The 18,349-nt window shown below is 58.7% G+C and overlaps 4 protein-coding genes across 4 annotated transcripts; 3 read left to right on the top strand and 1 right to left on the bottom strand.

The window, feature by feature from the left end:
• Nucleotides 1-793: 793 nt before the first annotated feature.
• F5144DRAFT_627138 (major facilitator superfamily-domain-containing protein) lies at nt 794-3,100 on the bottom strand. Its single transcript, XM_066792284.1, has 5 exons — nt 2,567-3,100; nt 2,220-2,490; nt 1,628-2,131; nt 1,404-1,564; nt 794-1,331 (listed from the first exon to the last, which is right to left on the bottom strand). Exons 1-5 carry the CDS (start codon nt 2,945-2,947, stop codon nt 903-905), a joined length of 1,746 nt encoding a protein of 581 aa, XP_066646604.1. The 5' UTR covers nt 2,948-3,100; the 3' UTR covers nt 794-902.
• Nucleotides 3,101-4,312: 1,212 nt separating this feature from the next.
• On the top strand, nt 4,313-5,824 carry F5144DRAFT_590430 (uncharacterized protein; the record flags this gene model as incomplete). The annotated part of the gene is made up of 3 exons (XM_066790154.1): nt 4,313-4,859; nt 4,934-5,136; nt 5,216-5,824. 3 exons carry the CDS (start codon nt 4,313-4,315, stop codon nt 5,822-5,824), a joined length of 1,359 nt encoding a protein of 452 aa, XP_066646605.1.
• Nucleotides 5,825-6,236: 412 nt separating this feature from the next.
• On the top strand, nt 6,237-14,978 carry F5144DRAFT_120541 (uncharacterized protein). Its single transcript, XM_066782209.1, has one exon. It carries the CDS (start codon nt 6,649-6,651, stop codon nt 14,887-14,889), a length of 8,241 nt encoding a protein of 2,746 aa, XP_066646606.1. The 5' UTR covers nt 6,237-6,648; the 3' UTR covers nt 14,890-14,978.
• Nucleotides 14,979-15,686: 708 nt separating this feature from the next.
• F5144DRAFT_120566 (galactose mutarotase-like domain-containing protein) lies at nt 15,687-18,053 on the top strand. The gene is made up of 4 exons (XM_066782210.1): nt 15,687-16,620; nt 16,685-16,746; nt 16,803-17,692; nt 17,757-18,053. The coding sequence occupies exons 1-4, from the start codon at nt 15,852-15,854 to the stop codon at nt 17,962-17,964; spliced, it is 1,929 nt and encodes a 642-aa protein (XP_066646607.1). The 5' UTR covers nt 15,687-15,851; the 3' UTR covers nt 17,965-18,053.
• Nucleotides 18,054-18,349: the final 296 nt, after the last annotated feature.

Below are 18,349 nucleotides of genomic sequence, written 5' to 3' on the forward strand. Positions count from 1 at the left end.
ACCCCCACCTCGGATGTCGTGTCGTGGTCACGAATACGGCAATATTGTTCTCGGAGCAACATCATATCCCCATGAACACCGTGCTTGACTACGCGGTGGCTCTCTCGGTTCACACACAAGCCGGCCCGAAATCACCTAGCCGACTGCCGGGGAAACAATCGATTGGGTGGAATTAGAGTTTTGACAGGAGATCTGTCCAAGATGAAGAGTTTGCCCATCCCGTCTTGGCCGATCGCGGCAACAGTCCTCCCGCTTCGCACCTGGTGGCGCTGGCAGTGATTGGCTCTGGTGCTGTTGACGGATTCGGCGAAGCCCTTTTGTCTCGGCTACCTACATCCCACCGCTGCTTACTGCGTATGTACTGCGTATAATACCGGGAACCCGAGCCCATAGCGCGGCTCGGTTTCCGCTTCGGCGAGCGAGATTGACATCTGTCCCCGGTCACCACCTCCACGCCAAAGGCCACCCAGTGTTGGTCCTTTGGTGTTGGTCCTTCGGTCAGTGGAACTCGGTACCGTTTGCTAGGCCGACGTGAGCTTGTAATATATTGTTAATTCTTTGTATTATGGGCGGGGTTGATATACTAAGTCATGAAATAGGGGTTGGCAAGTTAGGTAATAGGAAGACTGTACGCCACGGGACTCCCGTGACGGGAGGGAGAGCGGTAACACAATCATCTCCTTTACACGACCTTTACGCCGCTCTCTAGAGAAACCTATCCGACACCTGATCTGGGTAATCATTTAAAACTTCGAGAACCTTCCTCTAATCACCTAATTATTACATTCCCACTGCTCACTAATACCCCCCTTGTGAATCTCGTATTATTCGGTAACCCCCCTCCCGCGGCCTCTCTCCACGCTGTGAACTTGGCTGAATCCTACCAACCACTTTTAATTCTCTCATTCGCCCTCTTTGGCGTCAAGGCCAGAGGTTCCTTGGGATTTCTCCGCAGTGATAGCATTCAGTTTCTTCACCTTCCTGACATCTTTCCACCCCAGGCCCCAGGCAAAGACGATGATACAGGCGCTAGTGCCAATCCCGAGATACATGACGTGGCCGATAGCTTTGCAGTAGGCCTCGAGCGCGGCAACTAGCGCGGGACCCGACACAACAGAGCGAACCGCGTCAACCCCGGCGTCAACAATGAGGTCCGGGGAAACACCGATTGCGGCCACACGCTTCTGGAGTTCGTGGCGGAGGCCATTGCTAAAGATAGCATTCGCACCGATTAGAGAGGCCGCCGCGCCGATGTTCATCGAGAAAATAATGATGGACATAGCGATAGGTATTTGTTCTGGAGGAACAAGGTTCTGGACTGCTATGTAGGGCTGTGTGCCAGGTAAAACCAGTCAGTAAACCGGTAAATACGCATGTTTCTCCGTGTCACGGCGAAGACTCACCCCCGCGGATACCGTGCCGCTGCCAATACCGTAAAGCAGTTGATATCCGATCCAGGCGCCAACGGAGGTAGTGGGACTTAATCGCGACAAGAGTCCGTAGCCGACAGTAGATAACGTGCCTCCCAGCAGGATCCACGGCATGTAGTAGCCAAATACTTCAACTATGTTGTGTCACACCCGTCAGCCAACACGATGCCGCCATGTGTAAACCGGGTGCCACTTACTCATGCTGCCGGAGATCATGGTAAAACAAACCAGCCCGAGCGTAACTGGTAACATGTGAACACCGCTCATCAACGGGGAGTCGTCATGGACCACCTGGAAGTAGATGGCGAGATAGTAGTCGGCGACAAGAATGCTAGATAGAATGAAAAACAGAGTTATCGCTGCAGACCAGATGACGCGATGTCTAAGCAAGGCAAATGGCACCATGGCTTCATCTCCCTGGCGGTACTCCCAAAAAAGGAAGACAACAAAAGTCACGGCGGCCCCAACCAGAAGACCAATGACGGTTGAGCTGTTCCAGGGGTGTCGATTTCCACCGAACTGAAGTCCGAGGAAGAACATGATGGCGGCCGGGCAGATGAGGGCAAATCCTACCAAGTCCAGGGATTTGATGGCAGTGGCAAGGACCTGTCGCGCGGGGGGCTTGCGTTTGGGTTCGGGGACGTCCTGAAAGAGGAGGCAGGCGCCAACGACAGCACCGAGGGGAAGGTTGATGTAGAAACCTGGACATTGGCCAACGGCCTAGTTAGTCTTATGGCTCAAGTTTGGGGAGGCAGGAAAGCAGGTGAAGGCGGAAGGAACATGACTTACACCACCGCCAAGAGACATTGGTGCTGAAGGCGCCTCCGATGATAGGGCCCGTTGCTAATCCCAACTGGCTCAGGCCGAGGTTTACTCCCATGAAGAGCGGCTGTCTCCGGGTTGGGAGAGCGGCGGCGATGGTACTGAGGGTACCAGTGGCGATTCCCGAACACCCCAGGCCGGCGATAGCCCGACCCACGATGAACATGACCGACGACTGGGCTGCTCCGCAGAGTGCTGATCCCAACTCGAAGATGACGAAGAAAGCGAGAAAACACCACTGAGCCGTTGGGTGTCAGATATCACAATTAAATAAAAGAAGAGGATGCCACGGGTTTTGGTTTTTAAAGTCTTGCCTTGATAGAGAAGTAGGTATAGATCTTGCCGCTCAACGGCTGGAATGCCGCGCTGGCAAGCTGGTAGGCGCCGCCGTACCAACCGATATCCACGAGGGCGTCAAATTCCGATGTGATGGAAGGGGTTGCCGTAGACATGATGGCGAGGTCGAGATACACCAAGAAGTAGGCCAAAACGACCGCCGTCAAGATAAGGGTGAGTCTGAATCCCTCGGGGTATTCATGCTTGTACTCTTCCTCGCCGACGGGAGTGCTCGCCTCCGCATCATCATGTTTCGAGCCGTGTAGAGAAGGGGTCCGTAACTGGTCGGGCGAGGGTGGGCCATCGGTTTCCTTCTCTCCCTTCCCTAGCGACCGTGTCGGGGACGCTTCCTGGGCCATTGCAACAAATAACGCAAGCGGTGGTTATCCAGACAGGTAGGTATGCTTCTTGATTACCAGCAGCGTGTCAAGATCGGTATGTTCACATAACACCTGTTGAACCTCCCTCGGGAAGCACAATCTGTGGTCAGCATGCACATAGTTATATTCCCTCGGTGACTTTACAAATCAGGTACATGGTCTGTTTCACTGCAGGATGTTAACCCTGAGCTTCCGGCCTGTCTATCAAGCCGCCAGACTCACTCTAAGACACTCTAATCAGGTATGTATCTACACAAGCAACATAAGTAGCGGACTCCGGTCGGACAATTCGGCCGGAATCCGTTCCAGCATTGCTGCCAACAACCGGGCGTTTGCAACACCTCGAAACCCGAAACCCGATGCTTGTGTCTGCCAAGCAGCTTGGAGTTTCTCAATGCAATGCAATGGAATTAAATCACAATCAGTATATCATCACATCACGACATCCCCCCTTTCTAACGCCTTGGACCCCGCGAATATATTTAGCAAAGCCGCAGTATCGAAGCCAGGTAGTGGGGGCAGAGTATGGAATTTTATGGGCCTCAATCCTGAATCCCGTAAGCGCACATACATGTACACTCCAACTTGCAAGTGAGCATCAAGCCCGCCGTGCACTCAACACCTAAAGCCGGCAGTCACACCCCCCAAAGATAAAGCTCAACCAGACCACCCATCGTCCGGGATAGCATGATTAGATCAAATGGACGGGGGTCGTTTGGCGCCACGACTGGAATATGCTCGCGGTGGTACCCCAAACCGATTAAGAGGGCCCTGGACAGCGAGGACGGTCAGATTCTAGACTACCAAGGACACGTCCTGGGCGATCGAGATCATTGAAGGTGTTGGCGGCATTCCGGCGCGGTCAAGGGTTGGTCCAGTTGGGACTGTGCTTAATAATGAGTGAGATTTGCATGTAGTCTAAGACACTGCTGATTTGTGGCGTGTTACTCCTATCGGCACTCGTAAAAGCGGCTTGTCCGAAACTTCGGCCACCTCGTCCTGCCGTTGGGATCGGTGGTCTGTGTGCCGAGCTGGCAATGTCGGCATTCATTCTAAAAACGCACCTAGGCGGAGGAATCAAACTCCGGCAGGGGGCGGAATCGGATACCAAGCTTCCTTTCACCTCCTTGCAACCATCGGGATCGCAAATGGTAGCCACCGTAGCCGTTCTCACGGGGCGATGGCGAGACCTCTTCTCACGGCTCTAAAACGCCATGTTCGCAACCAGAAATGGCTCGGAAATGACATTGTTATGGTTGGGAACATATGGTAGATTTTGTCACAAACTCCGTCGCCATCATCCTCCACCGAACCTTTGCCGACCTTAATTTCTTGCCAGCGGCCATGGGAGACTTCGCAAACGGGCCACGGAACGCGCCAGGCAGCGAAGTGGGTGTTCCACAGGCCCCCCTAGATGTCGCAATCGTGGGAGGTGGCCTCATCGGCGTCATCACGGCACTCGGGCTCGTACACCGTGGAATTAGAGTGACCATCTACGAACGTGGCGCCAAGTTTCAAGAGATCGGGGCTGGGATAGGATTTTCTAGAGTTGCGCGGGAGTGCATGCAGCGGTTGGACCCGCGCGTGCTTGATGCTCTAGCCCGGGTGACGCAGCAAAATCCCCACGACACGGTTGGTTACTGGGATGGCTTCCACCCACGCACCAAGGAGTCCTCCACGATAAAGGAAGAATCGTTGCTCTTTGACATGCCGGAGCAAAACTTGGCATTTTGGTCTTGCCTGCGGGCGCATTTTTTGCTTGAGATGGTGGCGTTGCTCCCTGAAGGAGTCACAGAATTTGGAAAACGGCTCGTTGAATACATTGACGATGAGAAGAGCGACAAGGTTGTGCTGCGTTTTGCCGATGGGAGCAGGGCCGAGGCTGATGTTGGTTAGTTTCACATTGCACAGACTGTGTTGAGTTCCATGGGGTTAGCTAACGTACTCTGCTACTCGTACATGTAGTAATCGGTTGCGACGGAATTCATTCGGCCACCCGCAAACTTCTCCTGGGCCCAGACCACCCGGCCTCACACCCCAGCTACGCCCACGTGAAAATCTTCCGTGGTTTCGCTCCCATGAATGCGGTCTCCAAAGCCCTAGGTGTCGACAAGGCCCATGACTACATCCCACACTTGGGGCCGGATGCCCATACCATAACCTTCCCAGTTTGTCTCCCACCCTTTTTCCACCACTACATTAAAGGAAACACCCAGCTGATTCCAGAGGGCGTTTCCCCGCTACTAGGTAAACAACGGAACAATGGGTTTCATGCTCTTCGCCATCCACGATCCGGGAGAGTGGGCCGACGCCAACGTCATGACGGCACCCAGCACGCGCGACGAAGTCGCGGCGGCGTTCCAGAGCTGGGGTCCGCATATGATCGAAGCCGTGAGCCTCCTTCCCGAGAAGCTTGACGTGTATGGCGTGTTCGACATGGCGGACAACCCGGCGCCGACCTACGCGGCCGGGCGCGTGTGCATCGCCGGCGACGCCGCCCACGCCAGCAGCCCGTTCCATGGCTCCGGCGCCGGCATGGGCATCGAGGACGCGCTCGTGCTGGTGGAGCTGCTGGCACTGGCCCGGGGCGAGAACGAAACCGCGGGGAGACGGTCGTTGATGGCGGCCCTGCAAGCGTTCAGCGCCGTTCGGATGGAGCGTACCCAGTGGTTGGTGCAGAGCTCGCGCGATATGGCGAATATTTACCAGTGGCGGTATCCGGATACTGGGAGGGATAGTGCCAAGATCAAGGCCGAGTTTGAGTGGCGCACGAGGAAGATTTGGGACTTTGATGTGGATGGGATGGTGGCTGACGCGAAGAGGGAGTACGTGGAACGAAGGGCGGGCTCACTGTAAGGGCAATGAGGTTGTGGTTCTGGCCGTTTTGAGTGTAGAGAGATCTAAACGGTCAATATTACATCTCCTCTCCATTATTAGAATACAGCAGAGAGAAACCGGCCTTCGGGCGGTGAGATCTGAGGGTACCGCTAATATTTAACGTTCAGAGTGAAGTCTCTTGAAGTTACGGCCGGAGGACTCGAAGCAGGGATTGACCTGTAAACTCCATTTCACAGATCGCTGTCTACTATACCTAGCAATATAATACCTGTAGGTCAGTAGCTTATCACTACACGACTCCTACATCTTGTTTCCTCGTTCCGCAGCGCGTGACGCGGAAGCCATGTTGCCGAAGAAACCGTTCCCTCCCTGGTTACAATGCGGGCAATCACCATTGGATGGATGACGCACCCCCCCTTTTTCCGTTTGAGAACACTACGGGGGATAACATATCGCGAGACAAGCTGAGGATCTCCCAGTCATGGCCTGATAGCCATGCTTCGGACTTTCGGACTGGTAGGTGAGGTAGGTACCTAAGTCCGAAAGACCGCCACGCAAACGCGACGGTGTTGGATTCGGCTTTCCCAGGGGCTAACCCGAGACCCCAGCCCTGAACATGGGTGCTTCCACGGGGACGCAAGAGATGCGGCCCAGTGCTTTGGTACACAATTCAGACCGTATATGTTCAGCGGTCATGGCGGCGTGTGGTTCCCTGGAAAGATTAATAGCCCCCTAATCCTTTGAAGTCAGTAGCAACATAGGCCGGAATACTCACCACCAGTCCGCCCCCTGTGCCCTTCTTTCAACAGAATACCCGGCCTCTGCTGGCTCCCCAAGCTACCATGACTTCCATAGCCGACCTCGATTATGGCTCCCGAAAATCCAGCATTTTCCTCTTCGCCCCCCATGTCGGCACTTTCACCAAGCGGTCAATGGACAAGCTAGTCCGGCCACTCGCAGCCAGCGCCCACAGGGACTGGATCCTAGATACTGTTGCTGATCTGCCAACGTATTGGGATGCCCTGGCGGACAAGATACCCAACATAGGGGGTGCAATTCCGGGCCGGGATCAACTAGCGGATCTCGACACATGGTTCCGACACGGTGCAGGCGACGTGACGCAGGACGATGCCACCCTCCCCAGCATCGTGGTCGGTCCCTTGGTGGTACTCATACAGCTCGCTCAGTACTGGCGATACCTCGAGCTCACACGACCGGACGACTCGGAGGACTCGACAGACCTACAAGCGGACCTAGTCGCCCGCCAGGCCCGGTCGGGGGCCAAGGCCGAGACCTTGGGCTTCTGTGCAGGGCTACTAGCCGCCGTCGCCGTGGCTAGTGCCCGCGATCGACAAGAATTCCAAAAGTACGGCGCCGTAGCGGTACGGTTGGCGATGATGGCCGGCGCGCTCATAGATGGCCAGGAGGTGCGGAGCCAGGCGACCCGTGACGGCGGCTCTGTGTCATATGCCATAGCATGGCGGGGCCAAAAGCCGGGAGAGGAGGCTACACGCATAGTCAAGGACCTGTCCCCAAACGCTTATTTTGCCGTCCTTTACGACGAGGCCCGCGCCACCGTGACCACGTCGCGGCGTACGGCTCCCCTCCTCGTGAACCAGCTCCGGGCTGCTGATGTCACGGTGGCCGAGATTGGGATCAAGGGACGCATCCACAGCCCAGATTCGGAAAGGAAGACCAACACTGATCTGCTCGTTGACCTGTGCAGGTCATTCGAGGACCTGCAATATGCCGATGCAGACTCCCTCGCGCTCCCGACTTATAACAACGAGGCCGAGGGTAAACCTGTGTCGCCAGATCGAGGTAATATGACTGAGATGGTTGTCCGCGCCATCTTGGTGAACCAGTGCAACTGGTATGGGACGTTCAAGAGTGCCACGGAAGGCAGAGAGGCTTTCGTCGTGACCCTTGGCTTGGAGCGTAGTGTTCCGCCCACTCTGATGCGCAGTCTCGGACCTCACCAAGTACATTACGAGGACTTGGCGGACAATGGCATCCCCCCGGCTGCCCCGTCTCCCTCAAGGGCGGTACTCGAGACCCGACCACAGCCACAACAAGCGCACCATACAACACCGCCTAAAATCCTCGAGAGTGACAAGGACGCCATTGCCGTCGTCGGCATGTCGATCAAGACAGCCGGAGCCGACGATCTGGACGAGTTCGCTGAGATGCTCAAGACGGGCCGGTCCCAGCACGAGCCCGTGACACGGGAGCGGCTCATGCACGACATGCTCTTCCGCGCCGCAGCAGACAGCGACCCCAACCACAAGTACTACGGCTGCTTCATCCGGGACTCGAACGCGTTCGACCACCGCTTCTTCAAGCGCAGCCCGCGCGAGTCCGCCGCCATGGACCCCCAAAGCCGTTTGGCCATGCAGGCCGCCTACCAGGCCGTCGAGCAGTCCGGTTATTTCACCGAGACGAGCCCTGCACCGGAGGGCCGCGATAAGAAGCACGTCGGCGTCTACCTGGGGGTGTGCGGGATGGACTACGACCACAACAGCACCTGCCACGAGCCGAGCGCCTTCACGGCGACGGGGGCGCTGCGCAGCTTCATCACGGGTCGGGTATCGCACTACTTCGGGTGGACGGGCCCGTCCATGACCTTCGACACGGCTTGCTCGTCCTCGGCCGTGGCCATCCACACGGCGTGCCGCAACCTGCTCTCGGGCGAGTGCACGGCGGCGCTGGCGGGCGGCGCCAACACCATCACCAGCATGCTCTGGTTCCAGAACCTCAGCGCGGGGAGCTTCGTCAGCCCGACGGGCCAGTGCAAGCCCTTTGACGACGCCGCCGACGGCTACTGCCGCGCCGAGGGCATGGGCTTCGTGTTCCTGAAGAAGCTGTCCGACGCGGTGCGCGACGGCAGCCCCGTGCTGGCCACTATCCCCAGCACGGCTGTCTACCAAAACCAGAACAGCACCCCCCTGTTCGTGCCCAACTCCCCATCCCTCTCGATGCTCTTCTCCGACGTCATGCGACAGGCCAGGGTCACCGCGCGCGACATCTCACTCGTCGAAGCGCACGGCACCGGGACACCGGTCGGCGACCCGGCCGAGTACGAGAGCATCCGCACGGCGCTGGGCGGCCCGGGCGCCGGGCGCACCAAACCCCTCCCAATCGGCTCGGTCAAGGGCCACATCGGGCACACGGAGGGGGCGTCGGGGGTGATCGCGCTGATCAAGGTGATCATGATGATGCGCGGCGGCTTCATCCCGCCGCAGGCCAGCTTCAGCAAGATGAGCCACAACATCGCGGTGCGGCCGGACGACATGATGGAGGTGGTGACGCAGCTGCGCCCCTGGGCCGACCCGCACAAGATCGCCCTCCTCAACAACTACGGCGCCTGCGGCTCCAACGCCAGCTTGATCGTCGCGCAGCCGCCTGCGGCCCTGCGCACCCCAACGCGTGGCGCTCACCAACATCCCGAAGGGAGGCGGTATCCGTTCTGGGTGGCGGGGCTCGACGCCCGGGCGATTTCCGCCTACGCGGCCAAGCTGATCCGCTACCTGCAGTCGTGTCCCCAGGAGACCACCACGCTGGCCGACATCTCCTTCAGCATGAACCGGCAGTCCAACCGCGGCCTGGCGCAGGGGTTCGTCTTCAGCAGCCGGTCGGTGGCCGAGCTGCACGAGAAGCTGGCGCAGGCGGCCGGGGCTGCGGATAAGGAGGCTGGTATTGAACCGGTCAGGGCCGAGCGGCCCGTGGTGTTGTGCTTTGGCGGGCAGGTGTCGCTATTTGTCGGGCTGGACAAAGCGCTGTTCGACAGCGCGGCCGTATTGCGGAGGCACCTGGACGAGTGCGATGCCGTGGTGACGGCGCTCGGCCTCGACAGCATCTACCCGGGTATCTTTGCGCGGGAGCCGGTGCGGGATACGGTCAAGCTGCAGACGATGCTGTTCGCCATGCAGTATGCCTCTGCGAGGAGTTGGATGGACTGCGGGCTGCAGGGCAAGGTGGCCGCTGTCGTGGGCCACAGCTTCGGCGAGATCACTGCGCTGTGTGTGGCCGGGGTGCTTAGCCTCGAGGATACCATCAAGCTTGTGGCGGCCAGGGCCAGGCTGGTGCGTGATTCGTGGGGGGGCGATCCGGGCGCCATGATGGCTGTTGAGGCCGACGAGATGCTCGTCCGTGAGCTCTTGGAGGAAGCGAACCGCAATTCAGATGGGTCGGCCAGCATTGCTTGCTACAACGGCCCGCGCAGTTTTACCCTCGCTGGATCGACCAACGCGGTGGATGCGGTACAAGCGACCATGTCGGCTGACGCCCGGTTCAAAGCCATCAGGAGCAAACGGCTGAGCGTCACGAACGCCTTTCACTCCGCCCTTGTCGAGAAACTAGTGGATTCCCTGGGGCAGGTCGGCAAGGAGCTGACGTTCCACCCGCCCACCATCCCCGTAGAACGGGCAACGGAAACGGCCTTTGACGCGGCCAAGATGGACTGGACATTCGTGCCTCGCCACATGCGGGAGCCCGTCTTCTTCAACCACGCCGTGCAGCGGCTGGCCAAGCAACACCCGCAAGCCATCTTCCTCGAAGCGGGCTCCAACTCAACCATCACCATCATGGCAAGCAGGGCGCTTGCTCAGAGCCAGATCTCCCCACCAGATGGCCATCACTTCCAAGCCGTCTCCATCACCAGCGAGACGGGCTTCGACGGGCTCACCGACGCCACGGTCGCCCTGTGGAAGCAAGGTCTGCGCGTCTCCTTCTGGGGCCACCACGCCCTGCAGACACTCGAATACTCCCAGCTGCTCCTGCCGCCGTACCAGTTCGACACGTCTTCATCCTCGCGACACTGGCTCGAGATGAAGTCGCCCCAGGAAGTAATCGACAAGGCCGCAAAGGCGCTGGTAGCGGCAGGGACTCCGCACCAACTGGCCCCAACCCAGGCCATCGACCCCAAGACCCTCCCCCTATGGACCTTCCTCGGCTACCAAGACACACCCACCAACAAAACAGCGCGCTTCCGCATCAACACCGAATCGACCAAATACAACACCTACGTACTCGGGCACGTGATCGCCCAGACGGCCCCCATCTGCCCCGGCACGCTAGAATGCGACATGATGATCGAAGCGCTCTTCAGCCTGCACGCGGCGGACGCCCACCAAAAAAACAGCCTGCAACCCGAGATCCGCGACCTGATCAACCACACGCCCATCTGCGTCGACCCCTCGCGAACCGTCTACCTGGAGCTGGCAGCGCTCGACAAGAAGCGCACGCAGTGGAGCGCGCATTTCCTCAGCGTGGCCAACGACGGCGGCGATGCCCATAATCCGCAGACCCACGCCGAGGCGCGGCTGCGGCTGCGCGCGGCGGGCGATGCGGATTACCTGCGTGAGTTTGCGCAGCTGGAGAGGTTGGTTGGTCATGGGCGGTGTCGCGAGTTGCTGGGGTTGGGGCTGGATGGGGAGGGGGTGGAGGTGCTGCAGGGTCGGGGGGTGTACCGGGCGTTTGATCCGGTGGTGGAGTATGGTGAGGTGTACCGTGGCGTGCGGTATTTGGTGGGCCGCGGGGATGAGTGTGCTGGCCATGTGCAGCTGCCGGCGCGGCATCGTGGGGATACGTGGTTGGATGTCGCGCTGAGCGATAGCTTCAGCCAGGTGGGTGGGTTGTGGGTGAACCTGATGACGGATGTGCCGCCGGGGGATATGTACATTGCCACGGGGTGTGAGGTGACGATGCGCTCGCCGCGGGCGCCGTCACGGGGTGAGACGGAGGTGTGGCATGTGTATGGCCGCCATACACGCCAGAGCGACAAGGCGTATACGACGGATCTGTTTGTGTTTGACGCCGCGACGGGGTTGCTCGTGGAGGTCATGTTGGGCTTGCAGTATGGCCGTGTGGCCAAGGCCTCGATGAGTCGGATGCTGGCACGCATGACGACGGACGAGACTGTGCTGGGTACCAAGGCACCGGCGCCGCAGCTGCCTGCTACCAATTCTTCCCGTCCAGCTGCCGCTCCAGCCCCCGCTATCGCCGTTGTCAAGGCGAGCCCTAACACCAAGAAGCGGATCAAGAAAACGATGGAAAAGAAGGAGGCCAAGCCCAAAAAGGTACAAAACGACTCCGGCTGGCGAGACATTACCGAAGAGGTACGCAACCTCGTGGCTCACGTGTCCGGCATCGAAGCTGGCGAGATAGGACTCGACTCAGATATGGCCGACTTTGGAATCGACTCCCTGATGGGCATGGAGCTGGGCCGGGAAGTCGAGTTGACGTTCAAGTGCAAGCTGGACCAGGCCGAACAGATGGAGGCCACGAGTCTGCGTAAGTTTGTGGCGTGTGTCGCCAAGGCGCTCTTTGGTACCGATCAGCCCGCTGAGGTGGAGGACGACGAGGGCAGTGAGGTTGAAGACGAGGACGATGATGATTCATCCTCCACTAGTGAAGGAGGGACATGGTCGGAGCCAAGCCAAGGGAACGGAAGCAAAGAGTCGTCCGGTATGCAGACGCCGGACTCGAGCAGTTACACCCCTCCGCCAGAGAAAGCCCAGAAGGCCGAGCCCGTGCCTGGCAACCTAAAGCCCCTGAACGCACCATCGGCGCCGCCAGCTGTGAGCAACTTGGTCCTATCATCCGCCGACGTGCTCGCATCCTTCGGCGAGGTGAAGATGGCCACAGACAGCCTCATGCGGGAGTACGAGATCGACAAGACGGAAAGGACCCTCCTCGCGGGCAGTAACCGTCTCTGTGCGGCGCTGGTGGTGGAGGCACTCGGCGAGCTAGGCTGCCTCATCAGCGCCGCCGCCGCAGGCCAGCCACTCGAACGGGTGCCGTTCCTCCCACAGCACGGCCGCCTGATGCAGGGCGTATACGAGTTCCTCGAGCGCGACGCGCGGCTCATCGACATCGACGTGGCGAGCGGCCAGCTGACGCGCACGCACGTGGCGGCGCCGCGCAAGACGAGCCAGGCCATCCTCGAGGACCTGCTCACCAGCCAACCCGAGTTTGCCGTGGCGAACCGCCTCGCCTACCACGCGGGCAAGCAGCTGGCGGGGGTGCTCAGCGGCAAGACGGACGGTATCCGCGTGCTCTTCGGCAGCCCCGAGGGCCGCGAGGTGACGGCGGCCATGTACTGCGAGCACCCGTTCAACCGTATGAGCTACCGGCAGATGAGCGACGTGGTGGAGGGCCTGGCGGAGCGCATCCAGAGCCGCGGCGGCACGGGCGAGACGTTCAAGGTGCTCGAGATGGGCGCCGGGACGGGAGGCACCACGCTCGTCATGGCGCCGCTGTTGGCATCGCTCGAGGCGCGCGGCATCATGCGGGTCGAGTACACTTTCACTGACCTGTCGCCGTCGCTGGTCGCCAATGCTCGGCGGCGGTTCGGGAAGATGTATCCCTTCATGCGGTTCGCAGTGCATGACATTGAGAAGTCGCCGGCCGAGGAGCTGAGAGGCCAGCACCTGGTGCTCGCCAGCAATGCCATCCACGCCACGCACAACTTGGTTGTCTCGGCGTCGAATGTGCGCCAGGCCCTGCGGCCGGACGGCTTCGTAATGATCCTGGAGATGACCGAGGTGGTTCCCTTCATCGACCTGGTCTTTGGGTTGCTCGAAGGCTGGTGGCTATTCGACGACGGGCGTAATCACGCGGTTGTGCCGGCCGAGCACTGGGAGCGCGAGCTGCACGCTGCAGGGTTTGGACATGTTGACTGGACCGACGGGAACTTGCCCGAGAACGCGGTCCAAAAGGTCATTTTCGCGCTAGCTTCAGAACCCCAGGGTCCTCGCCTCCCAAAGGCCGCCCCAGAGCAAACGATGGAACTCGACCGAGGTGATGTGGCGGCTCGCACGGCTGAGGCGGAACGGCTCGTGGCAAAATACTCGAACGCCTGGGCCACGCCGAGATTGCAGGCCCTCGCCGCCCGGCGGGAGAAGGACCAAGGCCAGCAGAAGCGCAACAAGGCAGATCTCGGCGCCGTGGTCCTCGTGACCGGCGCGACGGGCAGCCTTGGTTCGCACCTGGTGCAGAAGCTGGCCGAGAACCCCGAGGTCACGCAGGTGGTGTGCCTCAACCGTCGCAGCAGCAGCGGCCTCTCCGCCGCCAAGAAACAACAGGAGGCGTTCGTGTCCAGGGGTATCACTCTGCCGCCCGGAGCACGCGCGAAGTTGCGCGTTCTAGACGCCGACACCTCCCAGGCCCAGCTGGGTCTCCCACCGCACGAGTACACCTGGCTCTTGCAGCACGGCACCCACATCGTGCACAACGCGTGGCCCATGAGCGGCACGCGCCCCGTGAGCGCCTTCGAGCCCCAGCTGCAGGGTATGAGGAACCTTCTGGACCTCGCGCGGGACATGGCCACCCGCGATGCCGTCCACCCGTTCCGCGTCGGCTTCCAGTTCGTGTCGTCCATCGGGGTGGTCGGCTACGCCGGCGAGCCACGCATCCTCGAAGACCGCGTGCCGCTTTCCGCCGTGCTGCCCAGCGGTTACGGCGAGGGCAAGTGGGTGTGCGAGCGCCTGTTGGACGAGACCCTGCATAAGTACCCCAGCCTTTTCAGGCCCATGGTCGTGCGGCCTGGTCAAATCTCGGGATCGTCGAGCAGCGGTTTCTGGAATCCCGTGGAGCACTTTGCGTTCTTGGTGAAGTCGGCGCAGACCCTGCGGGCGTGGCCCGACTTCGACGGCGTGCTGCAGTGGATTCCGGTGGACCACTGCGCGAGCGTCATGGCGGATTTGTTGAAGATGGGGGTCGCTGACGCGCCGGATGCGTATCCGGTGTACCACATCGACAACCCCGTAGGCCAGCAGTGGAAAGCCATGTCACCGGTGTTGGCGGCCGCCCTCGACATCCCGCCGCACGCGACCATCCCTTTTTCGAGCTGGATCAAGAGGGTGCGCCGGTCGCCACTTCTTCCCGAGACGGAGAACCCGGCGGCGCGTCTTGTTGATTTCCTCGACGGCCACTTCGAACGCATGTCGTGCGGTGGGCTGATACTAGATACGACCAAGGCGAAGGAGCACTCCCAGACCATGGCCAAGGAGGGTCCCGTCGACTCGGACCTCGCCCGTCTCTATGTGGCGGCTTGGAAGAAGATGGAATTTCTGAGGTCGTAAATATCCACAGGGGCTTGGGGTGGCCGGTTTTCTTTACGGTAGTTGTAAGGGTAGTGGTCACGGGAAGCTGTTGTGTTCATTTCCTCTCAACGGCGTGTGTCGCGGTGTGTCGCAGCGGGCGTGTCGCAGGGTGCGACGTGGCGGAACAACTCTATGTTTCGCTCTGACTTTTTTTTTTTCATTTTTCTCTTTGGTGATAGAATATCAGACATACTATTCGGACTCGGAATAATCGTGTTGAAAACAGCAATGGATCATCGCTGCTTGCACCCCTTCTTGATGGGTTCCAAGTTGAACGCGTCGTGATTTTCGATGATTTGTGTGGTGGGGCTGATACGGCGGCTGGTACTGTACATACATACATACCTGCGTAAATACCGTACGTTGGTCCCTTGCCGTATTCAAAACCTGAAGCTTCTGTTGCGTTGCCAATCTGATCGATCGTACCACCCCACCCGTACGGAACCAGCCGCTAATTAAAAACCTCGGGAGGATTGGGCGCGAGTTCGGGAGAAGTCGAGACGAAGACCAAGTTACCTATTCAATACATTCCTCCAATCAGACAATATACGCTATGACGGCTAGGTATGTTTGCCCCAAACTAAATACGTTCTTGGTGCACATTTGATAACTAGCGGAAGAATGAACCTTGGCTAAGCATAAGTACCTACCTAACCTTGGAACAGACGAGATGGAATTGGAAGGTGGGAATCATTTCACAGTCCGGAAACAACCTAAGGTACATGTACGTAACAGGTAACATCCGATGCGGAGAGTTGCGTTCATTTGGCCGAGGTTTAACGAATCTATCCGGGAAAACTGCTATCCGTAAATTAGAAGCAATGGGTTAAAAGTATAAAGTTTACTGTTGAGCCGTGCCCTGGCTTCCGTCTGGTCTTGATTGCCTGGCATCCATTCTAGCCGCGCCAACGAATGGACAAGGAAAGAAACACGAGATAATCATGAAGCTCTGTTTCCTTTCCCTTCTCCCCTTGTGGGCAGAGATCGCATCTGCTACTATCACTGCCACCGAATCCAGTTCCAGCATCAATGTCAAAAATGACCGTCTGACCTTCTCGGTTAGTAAAAGTGCCGGCACAATCAACGGTCTCACCCTTGACGGCCAGGATCTCTTGGGCTCCGGCGGTCGACTATACCTTGATTGTCACTGCGACAGCGGCTACTGGAACGGGGGCTCATTCCAGCTCTATAAGGGCACCGACAAGTCAGGGACTGCATACGCCGGTGTGCGCATCTCGGCCAAAGTCGATAGCGGCAGAACCTTCGAGTCGTACTACTTCTTGAGAGATGGTGAGACCGGCCTGCACACTTTCGGCCGCGCCGCGTATCCCAACGGCGGTGGCCTTGGGGAAATGCGATTCTTGTTCAGACCAAGCACGGCCATATGGAATCACCTTTCCTCATCTGATGAGATGTGGTCGGTCTTGCCCACCGACGCTGGGCGGACGGCCGTCCAAGACACGACATACCGCATCTCTGGAGACGGCATCAACGCCAAGTACCGGATCCAGATGTCGGATTACTTTTCCAAGTACATGTTTGCCGAGTCCTGGGAGTATCACACCCACCACGGTCTATTCTCCGACGGCCAGGGCACCCGGGACGGTTCTACGTACGGGGCTTGGCTTGTCATGAACACCAAAGACACGTACTATAACGGTCCGAAATGGTCCGATCTGACCGTTGACGGCATTGTCTACAACTACATTAGTAGGTCGCGGCACTTTGCTGTTGTGTTACTGGGGGTAGGAGGCTCTCTGACCTCTTCCCATAGTCTCAAATCACCATGGGAATGGCAATCCTGACACCCAAAAGTTCGACCGCACGTTTGGCCCGGTAACGGCACCTCTCACCACGACCCGTATCTGACTCTAGTACTGACAATCTCTTAGCAATACTACTATTTCAACAAGGGCGCAAAAAGCGCTTCGGTTAACGACCTCCGCAGTGACGCCGGCCGGTTTGCCGATCCCAGCTGGAACGCTGACTTCTACGACTCCATCGCCCAGCACGTTCCCGGCTATCTTCCCACCTCTGGCCGAGGGACCTGGAATGGCCGCATCAGTCTTCCAGAAGGAGTCACAAAGCCGATCGCAGTTCTCGCAAGCAACGGACGGGACTTCCAGGACAATAACTTGGCCACCAAAGACCGGCAATACTGGGGCGAAGTCAGCCCCAGCGGCGAGATCACCATCCCTCGGGTCGCCGCTGGCACATATCGACTGACCGTCTACGGCACCGGCATCTTTGGTCAGTACATCCAGGACAACGTCGTTGTTAAAGCGGGTGCCGCAACCACAACAACGGCAACATGGACTGCCGAGTCCGCCGGAACCGAGCTCTGGCGCATCGGGACACCGGACCGGAGCAGCGGCGACTTCCGGCACGGCAGTGAGCGCGATACGACGAGGACTAACAAACCGAACCAATACCGCCTGTATTGGGCCGTTCATGATTTTCCCAAGGACTTTCCCAGCGGTGTGAACTTCCACGTGGGGAAAAGCGATATCAAGCGGGATTTCAACTACATGCAGTGGAGCGTCTTTGGTGGCAAGGGAAACTCAATCCGGCCGGACCCGTACTACACCAACGTCAACGCCTGGAATGTCACGTTCGATGCTACGCCTGATCAGTTGGAGGGCAAGAAACAAGCTACCCTGACCATCCAACTTGCCGGCGTTAAGACCTCGGCCGGCAACACCGATGACACGGGCAAGGCGTTTGCCAATCTGGATTACACCGTCACCGTCAACGGCCAAGCTCTCCCGGTTTGGACTATACCGTGAGTAACAATATTTGAGGGAACTAAGAAATACCTGTTACTAATAATTCATTCTCCCCACCAGTGCCAACCACAGCAGTTCCTGCGGCGCGAGATCCGCTGCTAGCTGCTACAACACACGCAACCTGTGGACCTTCGATGCCAGCTATCTCAAGCAGGGCTTGAATACTTTCACGCTCGCTCTGCCCGCTCGGGCCACCGCGCCGGAAAGTGCTGTGCTTCCGGAGAGTGTCTATTTGCAGTATGACGCGCTGAGGTTAGAAGTTGCCTGAGTCTTTGTACCTGTTTTAGCACCAGTCACTTCTGGGCAGATCAAGGAATACTGGCGTTGGTTGAACAGGGGTCAGCTCTTACCTGCCCTCAAGGACATCTGTATCAAAATATGTTAGAGTGATTCGAGGTCTGGGAACTGGAAGACGCCCCAAAGCTGCCCTTCGGAACCCCCTGCCATGGGAAGCCACGGGGTTTATGAGCAAACCCTTGGCTCTCGCCTCCTCGTCGCCAATCTACCTGCCCACATACTATACGACACCTTTAGACCTCGGCGCGATGTGCGGCGTCACAATCCTGCAGTGCCCAGCATACAGCGTCGACATGGGCGCGCGCATCAACCGTTGCTACCAAAGACGACTGAGACCGGGTTAGCGAACCCCCCGT

This window comes from Chaetomium tenue (assembly GCF_020726465.1).
Source record: "Chaetomium tenue strain MPI-SDFR-AT-0079 chromosome Unknown F5144scaffold_2, whole genome shotgun sequence".
Taxonomy (NCBI): Eukaryota; Fungi; Ascomycota; class Sordariomycetes; order Sordariales; family Chaetomiaceae; genus Chaetomium; species Chaetomium tenue.